Source organism: Adiantum capillus-veneris, chromosome 8 (genome assembly GCF_014529385.1).
Source record: "Adiantum capillus-veneris isolate H3 chromosome 8, ASM1452938v2, whole genome shotgun sequence".
NCBI classification, from domain to species: domain Eukaryota; kingdom Viridiplantae; phylum Streptophyta; class Polypodiopsida; order Polypodiales; family Pteridaceae; genus Adiantum; species Adiantum capillus-veneris.
In genome coordinates, this window is record NC_140938.1 from 75006667 (window position 1) to 75016447 (window position 9781).

At 41.6% G+C, this 9781-nt stretch overlaps 1 protein-coding gene across 1 annotated transcript; it reads right to left on the bottom strand.

Annotated features, from left to right (window-relative positions):
* Positions 1–1292: 1292 nt before the first annotated feature.
* Positions 1293–3618, bottom strand: LOC147452389 (uncharacterized). The gene has a single exon (XM_086518932.1). The coding sequence runs from the start codon at positions 3472–3474 to the stop codon at positions 3073–3075; it is 402 nt and encodes a 133-aa protein (XP_086375058.1). The 5' UTR covers positions 3475–3618; the 3' UTR covers positions 1293–3072.
* Positions 3619–9781: the final 6163 nt, after the last annotated feature.

The window sequence follows — 9781 nt, forward strand, 5'->3', positions numbered from 1 at the left end:
TTGAACACGTAGATTAAGGATATGGTCATTTGAAAAGCATAAAAAATTAAAAAAACCAAAATTAATCCAAATGTTTGTTTGACCCACCAGAACATGAAAATGACTTTGCTTTTCATTTTAAAACTTTTCAACATTGCACAACAAGCATTCTAAACCAAAAAACAAAATAACATAAATTGGAATCTACCTTTCTTATTTTTTTAAAAGAACCCAAAAATCAAGGATCTTCAAGGTGAATGCTTCAATATGTCCAAGTGTGGTGAGAGAAAATGAATTAATGATGAATCAATTAAGTATAATTTTTTCCCTAACTTGAAGATATGACAAATATTCAATCTTTGAAAAAGGAAAGTGACAGTGACAAACTTGGATGAAGGAATGCAATTATTCCCACAAAAAGTAGCAAAGGTTGTCCTTACCTTAATAAAATTTGATTACAAAGTGGTCCTAAGGTGATCCAAGTACATTGATCTTTAGATGGATAAAAACTTCCCACAAAAAGTAGGAAAGGTTGTCCTTACCTTCATAAAATTTGATTACAATGTGGTCCTAAGGTGATCCAAGCACATTGATCTTTAGATGGATTAAAACTGCTCTACCTATTTTAGTATCAAATTTTTTGCACTAGAAAGAGTAGCTTTCAATTGCAATTGAGCATCGGCTACATGAGTTATACTTGACTAGCCTAGTTGGAGGATGTGTTTATCAACTTGTGATTGTTAGTCATTCTTGACCCACTGTGATACTAGAATGGAAAAGGAAACTAGCAACTTAGTGATGCTAGTGGCTAGAAATTTGGAATAACCGGTTAAATGCCTTACAAAAAAATTGATTAATAATCATGTTTAAATAAAATAGATTGAATTTGGCTAGAACAATGATTAAAATTTCATTATTTTTATTTTATTGATTGATTAAAAAAAGAAGCCATATAGTGCATCCAATTAGCCCAAGCAACTCAATGTAGCAATATAGTGCATTCAATTACTAGCACAAGCAACTCAATGTAGCAATTTATTATGATGTAGATGTTCTCTCTCTTTGTGTGTGTGTGTGTGTTATGCTGTAGGGGCTCTCTCTCTCTCTCTCTCTCTCTCTCTCTCTCACACACACACACACTCACACACACACACACACACACACACACACACACACACACACACACACACACACACACACACACACACACACACGCACACAATACCCAAACCCCAAGTAGTTGACATTCTTGTTGGTAATGAATTCACTCTAACTATTTTTTGAATGCTCATTTAACCTTTCTTCATCGTGTCAATGAAATGTAGCTTACTTTCCATTTACAATGTATAGTGTTCCGATGTGGGTCCAACTGATGCATGCTTACTCTGTGGGAACCCTGTGTCCACTGATGGATAAAGCACATTGTTTCCTTCTTCTACTTGAAGTCATCCAACTATGGAAAGGGGAAACTAGATGTAGACGACTCAAATCTTTGAATCATGAGTAGCTAGTGCTTTTTCTGGTAGCTTAGCATGTGCCTTGTTAGCTTTTCATCGAGACCTAGTATAAAGGGAAGAACATAAGTACGGGCTCCAAAAGAAATGCAACCTTTCTACTACATAATATCTAGAAAATGGATAGTGGTATGGTTATGCTGATATGTCTTATGGCTATTTGCCCAAGAGCTTTGATACTCAGTAGTGGTTAACAACCTATTGGTTCAAGTTCCTGTTTGGATCATGTTTCTTTGTTACAAAAAAGTGTGATCAAGTGTGCTAATCCTTCTTATTAATACTCCTCCGTTTCATTATCAATCGGGGCTCCAAAAATTGAACTTAGAGTGAGACATCTTGGAGTCCTTAAATAAGAATGTTTACTCTTATCACCTTAAAGGGATTCCACACAGGCCCTCTAAAAAGTGCATACTTTCCCCATACACCCCTTACCATTTTATTACATGCATCTAGACCTAACACATAGTTTCCACCATCCTCTAAATTCAAAAGACACCTCTGATATTGGAGGCGAAAGTTGAATTTGGCCTTCTAAAAAGGGTTTCCCGCTTAGTGTGCTCTTGTCAACTTCGAATGACCTCTCAAATGTGGTCACAAGTGCACTAAATTCTATCAAAACTTAGATGAAACTAATGCAACTATACCAAATTGGGCACAATTGCGAAAAGACTTGCATAGTTGTATAACAAATGCCAAATGCATGTGTGACCTTGCCCGAGGCATAGTTATCCTTCACCTTCATCATCTTTGTTGACTGCCTACCCACTTGCGGGGGTCTATTAGAGTAAGAGCCCGGTTGCACCATGTGCTAGTGGGGGCAAGGTGGAAAAAACTATGCATAAGGTACCACTCTTATATTAGGAAATGTGAAATTTTATTTTCAAGGGAAATGTAAGAGATCTTTGATAGGAGAGGAGAGGCATGAAAGCCAGGAGACCCTTTCACTCCCAAAAGATAGCTTAAACCCTTCAGTTTTCAATGTGATAGTAGGGTTTGGATAAGGCTTCGGTATCCTAGGAGAGAAACATGGGTAAACATTATTTTAGTAAGTATTATCCCTACTAACTCATGGTGCGACCCGGCTCTAAGGGGGCCAATAAAGTTATGGCTCACAATGTTTAATTACGCTTCGCTTTGAGTTGCCTGAGTGGCACTGAACCTAGCGGTCTGCTCCTGCGTTGTGGAGGATCATTTTTTTTATTTTTGAGAATCACCTATAACTTTGAAATAACAACACACACACCCAACCCCCGTAGGTGGAGGTAGCCCGTCTCTTAAGGTGAGTCCTCCAGGCTGGATAAGGTTGGCAAACCCAACATATGGTCACATGAGCTGTCAAGGGGGTTTGAACACAAGACCTTAGACGCAAGGGGCTATTACTTTACCAAAGGAGGATCAAATTTTGTTGTTGATCATGTGGTGGTGGCAAACGACAATGCATTCCAAGAGGCGTTGTTGAGCGTTGATGATGGGGATCAAGAGTGGAGAGAAGGCGTCCTCATCGTCGTCGATAGTAGCATCGGCCATTAAGGGGTTGATGGTCACGTAGCCGGCGACGGGCGATAGCGATAGCACGCGGTTATACACAGAGATCCAGCGATGAAGAGCCAAGCCCAGCGCGCGGGCCTCGCAAACCATCCAAAAGTAACGTTTGGTCTCCTGGGCTTGCAGGAAACGGAGCAGCGTGCAGAGCAAGTAACTTTCCAACTCGGTGCTTGCTTCTTCGGCTGCCCTGCGAAGCTTGCCCATGGCCCCATTCTCGTATAGCGCCACCATCGCCTCTTGATCCTCGTCCAGCTTCTTGGTGCTGAAGCGATCTGTCAGCTTCACGCACGGCTCCAGCACCGTCTCCTCTCTCGCCATTTCCCTTGCTAGCCAAAACTCCTCCACCGCCTCTTCGTCTATCATTATCGGCTCCTCTATTAGTGCTCTCACGTCCACCATTTTCGTGCGCGCGCCTCTCTCCCTCTCTTTCTCCCATACAGAGTTCGCTCTTGTCCGTATCCCGTCTTGAGTTCGAGAATGGTCGGAGTACTCCTCTGGCTCCCGTGCGCTCTGCGTGCCGCTTACCGTCCTACATTCTCTCTCACCATCTCCTGCGCATTGCGCATTCCTTGCCCCAACGGCTGCAACCCATTGATCTCGTTTGCACGCCTTGGCGATTTCCCAAATTTAAAGGTTGAGCACAAGAAGATATAGAAATTTTTTCATGTAGGAAAATGGAGTCTTTTTGAGTGTTTTTTTTCATACGATGCATCCGTGAGAGTATCTGGCCACACGGCATCGACTAGTGAAGCAGACGCCAAGTATTCGAAGTCCAACATGTGATGATCATCAAGTTTCGCACTCATGGCGAATCCGTGTTGTGCAAACAAAAGAGCTTGGAGTGTAAAAAAGTTCGGAGCCGTACTAACTGTTGCTCAGCGGCTCAATCGCCGAGGGATTTCAAATTGCCGATGACCTTGAAGGTGTCTCAAAAGTCGAGCTTCCCAACAAACTCCCTGGCATTGGATGCACTACCGTAAGTTGCAAGTCACCGTATGCGGAGTTGATGAAGGAGCTTGCAAATGTTGGTTGGCAAATTTTGGTCCACAAGTTCCGGTCTTCAGGGCCCGTCGAGTGTCAAAAAATAGCAAGTGAACATGCATTCAAATGCACTGGAGATAAGTGTAAATTCTGCAAGTTCAGAAAATCTGCAGAAAATAGAGGCCGTGCCGACAACAAGATCCTTGTCGGTATGCCGAGCCGAGCCGTGCCCGGGCTTCACAAGAGGGAGGGGGGTTACCCCGCTGTGGGTACCGTCCCTTGGATGGTGAAAAAAAACCTTTGGTCTCAACCCCAAACGGGTTGGGCGCCCATGGTGTGTGAAAAACAATGAAAAAAAATACCTCACACAGGCTATGGCGGCCCGATAGGCAGCGTGAGGGCTCTCGGAGTTGAGGGGGAGCGTTGCGAGGAGAAACATGCCATGCCACTATGTCGAAACTTGCTCAAAATCTCGGGGCGCTCCCGTTGAGCCAGTCCGCGGTCGATATGGAGCACCTTCGTTCGGCGGTTCTCCTTGCCAAGGGTGCTTGCCCACGCAGTCCCACCCTCTTCGTTCCCTTCACAGGAGATGGTCTCCACGCCCTCAGTGACCCCGACATGCAAAAAGCATGCAAGACCACGACTGTGTCTTCCCAAATTTTGAAACCCTTGCTCTGATACCAGTGTAAGAACTAGGGAACTAAGCTCTCAGATCCTCCTCCCAACCTCCCTTTATATAGGCGGGCTCCTAGCCCCTTGCCCTAGACGGATCCCCTGTCCACACTGCCTAGCCTGTCCATTGGCCATAGTCCATGACTAACCTAGTTCTTAGGGTACAGGACCCTTGTCATGACAGACATCAAGTGACCGCCAAGTGATCCCCGTGTGAATCCTAATCGAGATGTGATCACCTTGTGAAGCCACCTATTTTAAGGTGATCACTGTGTCACCCCAATCATCCCAAAGTTATCTGCAAGTGAACATCATGTGATCCCCACCCCGTCATTTTTGCTATATCATTTTACGTTCTCACCTCCACTTCAAGTAGTGCATGATAGCTTAGGGGAGAGTCATAAACTTCGGTGTGGTTGGTGGTTGGTTCAAGTTGCGGGGACTCAATCCGGTTGGAATATTTTGATTCTTGAGAATAAACGGATCTTCCATATCTTCCCAAGATCGTGGACCGTCGATCCCACCTGACAAGGGGGGTGTCAAATAGTCCCCCCGGGGGATTCACTATGTAGTTTTGTATGGTATCACGTGAGTGTAGGGAAGAGGTGTTTTGAATAGGGGTTTCATAAGCGTATACAATAGGGGTAACCCCCAATTATCTTTTATATCTATCATAGGTAGAGACAGGGGGGCGCGGGGGCGGGCCGGGGGGGGGGGGGGGGGGGGGCAACCCTCAAATTTTGAAAAGTCCACTAAATACCTCTCATATTAGAAAATGTTATCCAATACTTCCAAGATCTCTAGAATTTTCCCAAAATTTTTAAACTATCCCTTATCGTCAATTTTGCAATCATCTCATTAGAACATAATTTTTGCACCTCTTCAATAGAAGATGGGCATTTGCTCACTAGAAATAGATGCTCCATTCTAACCTATACACCTCCCTCATGCCCCTCAATTATGTTTCACACTTAAAGTCCCCCTCCCCCTTTTTTGCCTTGGAAATTTCTCCCTTCATCCTACTTAAACCCCCCTCTCTCATTTCCTTCTTGCAACTCTTATCTCCTCTCAACCACTGACGAGCTCTCTATGAAGAGAAAAACATATTTGGTCCATTGCCCATCTTCTCCCCCTAGCGTCCCCCATGCTTGTTTTTGACGTAGTGCTACACATGCTTGGCAGAAATAACATAATATGAAAATTTTAAAAATATACGAAAGAAACTATCGCACTCTCTAAAAACAACAATATTGTGAAATTAGTGTAAATGTACAAAGGAAACTATCAAAATTTCAAAAAACGACAATTTTTACAACTCTTATATATATTACGGAGGGGGTCAAGTTGACTATACAAGCACCGTAGAAAGGGGGTATATGGTACTTTAGAATTTGTAGATAGAGGGTTGGGTTAGTGGTATGAGGTCCGTAGATAGAGGGGTTTTCTCATATGGTTGCATGCAGGTACATCCCCCCCCTAAGTATAAGTGAATCCCCTGAGATAGTTCCGAGGGTACCTTTCTTTTGGTGTTTATTCCTTGGAGTATGTAATCAAAGTTTCTTTATGCTATGTAGGTAGTGAATGTATTTATTTTGAAGCCACAATAATAAACAATGAGTAATCTAAAATTTATAGATGTAGCGTAAGATATAACAAGACATATGTAGATTGATATCAACAAATGAACATGTGCTAATGCAATACATAAGAAACTTGACTTGTTAATATAGAAATTGGCTTTCTTAATGCTGACTTGTTTAATTTTGTAGTAGACCTTAAACCTGCTCACAAAAGGAGATAACATATACTCTCAACTTTGCATCTTGCCCCTTACTCTATCAAAGGCCCTCTAGAATCATGTTTTGTAAGTTATGTCAACCCCCATGGGGCTCCCAAGTGTCAAAAGACTTTCCTTTTGTCACAAATTCTCATGTCCACATAGAAGGGTCAAATGAGTCATTTTTTGAAAGTGAGATAATTCTTGACTTCTCAATGCTGCACTTCGATCTCAGGACAATGGCAAAATTTTGCACATACATTAGGAAGTGAATAGGGTATAGGAGTGCCTCTTTATTTGACAGTTTAAGGGAATGCATAAAGCTTAAGCCAAGTTTGACCAAACCTAAAAGAGAGGGAAAAAAGACCTATGCTGATGAGATTTTTAAAAATGTCATTTTCATATTTCGTATTTGAAAATAGTCTATTTATAGCCCAAAAGAGAGGTGGGTAAATGAATTTTAAAATGTCTTTTTCCCACCTCTCTTCTCTCTCTAATATATAAAACACTCTCTCTCACTTAGATCTCATTAAAGGAGGCACTTTTTAGTCCCCCTACCAGAAAAGCATATTTTTCACATTCTCTCATTGGATTCTCTCTCCAAAACGTGAGCCAAGTCTCTCTCTCTCTCTCTCCTTCCCCTCCTTTTCTCTCTTGTCACTTTCTCCTCCCAATCATTAAGGGAACATTCTTTGTTGCCTACTTCTGACAAAGTGCAAATCCTCCAAGGTTACATATCTTCTCTCTCTTCCACTCTCTCTTCTTTTATTGTCTTTCTCTCTTTCTCTCTCTCTCTCTCTCTCTCTCTCTCTCTCTCTCTCTCTTCACCCACTCCAGCTCCAGCTAAAAGCAATGAAAAACTCCATTACCTCTGTGTGCAGCAGTATTTCTCTCTCTACACTCATGACCCACAACTTAAAAACCTTGGGTGCAAGGCAATCAACTTATGGGTTGATGGCCATATTTACCCTGGCGATCCAATGACCAATGCATCACCGTCCTTTTGTAACGTCATTGAGCTACTGCGTTCTATTAGAGATGAGAGAGATGGATTGTTTGGCTAATGTTGGAGATTGTATTTAACTTTCGTCAATGAAAGGGAAGCAAGAAAACTTCTTTGTGTTGCCTATTTGACATTGCAAAAGAAGTACGTAAAAGACATTCAAGAAGTCAGAGAGGAAGCCAACGAGAAGACGAAGCAGCTAAACAATGAGATGGCAAAGCTTAATAAAAAAGTAGAGCATCAAAAAATGGATCAAGAGCGTGGTTTAGAGAATTACGTTCAACTACCACACATTGCATGTAATATGCATCGGTGAATTGATCATCTCAAACACATTCCATTGGGCTACCACATTCGTAAGCCAAGAGACATACGATTTCTATGCTATCTTCAAGTGGTGGAGCTCCAAAGAAAAATATTCTTCAAACTCTGTAGGGATCCAAATGCAAGCTTCTAATTTCTTACATTTTTTGCACGTTGTTGTAATATTATTTCAACATGCAAGAACTTGGCTCGGATGATGGTGGGAATTGATTTCGATGCTCAAACGAATCGACATACTCTACTGTAGCATATCATCAAGCCAAAGGAGTTGGTGGAGCTATTGGATGATCCATCCAATGTTGGCATTGCTAATGTTTTGTGCCAAAAGTACTTCAGTGAGCTAACAGCATTGTGTCACCTCAAGAGATGATGTAGGTGTGTGACAACGTAGGAATACGTTTCAAGGACTATGAAGCTTTGTATAGAATTGTCACACTAGGTCACAGAGCAGAAGGTTTTATTTAGGTTGTTTCCAACACCTTACAATGTAAATGTTGCAAAAAAGTGCACCAATAATGATGTTGCAAGATTGTTAGGTGGATTTCAATGTGTGGAGGATGCCCTGCCATTAAAAGAGAGAAAATCCTTCTGTTACAAACGAGCTCAATAATGTCTATGTTGACTTGTTGAAGCTCTAGGAGTCAATGATGAGATTTTATGGGTTGACTCAGGATGAGTGTGATGGCAAAGTTATATTTGTGATGAATCTTGACGAGTGCCATATTGTCAAAGGTCAACGGCTCAAAAGGGTAAGTGTTACACTTATGAACGGAGCCTTGGTGGGCATCGAGATTGAGCTAAATGCCAGCGAGAAGGGAGACACCTATTTAGATGTTCAACCAAAGAAGAATATTTGGTGGATGGCAGCTTTTCATCTCCCACACGAGACACATGAGTCCCTTGAATGGTATTTTAATCACACCCCAGTCATTGATGTCATTCGGCAACAATAAGAAGGACAACGATTGCAGGTTTCTGGTTTGGGTACGTTCCAAGCAGAGTGGCATTTGGCAGAAGACTTGAAAACTGTCAAGTGTATGTTAGGGTGCAAGGAAGATTCAATTACCCTCTTTCCATGAATTTATTGCTGCCACAGTAAAGTCTCATTAGGAAGTGAGGGCAAGGGTGCAAAGGCCAGCAAGTGAAAGGGCAATAAGGGTAAGGGTGGCAAAGTTGCAGTCAACTCTCCAAAAGATGTGTCCACTACACAAACATTGTGTAAAGCACTACACAATGGTTTTAAGATATCCTCAATTGTAACCAGAGTATACCCCATAATTGAGACATGGACGATCCAAATTGGGATCCTGTTCTACCGATTCCTCTAATAAATGTGCATGTGTGCACTCTTCATTCCCGTCTATAAATTCTTTACATGTTTCTTATGATCCATATTAGTTATGCTTGGAATATGGAGCATGCAAAAAGAAGAGAAGAGTGTATAAGAGAACTCGTATCTATTATATCAAGTGTTGGTCTCATCAAAGGACAAGAAGGCATCTAGAAGTACACACGATCGTTCTAATAAAATATGTATGGGTGGTAGTAAAGCTAAGCATTTGCTTTCATACTATTCTGACTCCCAAAGTCCCAATGAGTTCCAATGGTGGAAAAAGGTGTGTGACATTACCACTTACAAAGGTAAAGAAGTAGACCTAGGAATTAAGTGTGCTCATGTGTGACAGTCTGTAGATGATATTTTTTATTTTCTAGAAAAGGAAAAGCTAACACGTGTTGAGATATCCACCTTAAAGTCTATAATCAATAGTTTCATAGCGCAAATGGTGGATGCCTAGGGGGAGACACACATTACCTAATGGGTTGAGCACTTTGTCTTTGCAGTATAAAAACATCAGTATTTGAACTAAATTTTAATTGTTTTTTTAGCACATTATTTTTGTACATAGCTCATTTTTTCTCAGCATATACGGTTCATTGGGCAACTGGAGTAGACTATCAAGCAAAAGTAGTGTATTTTAAAAATAC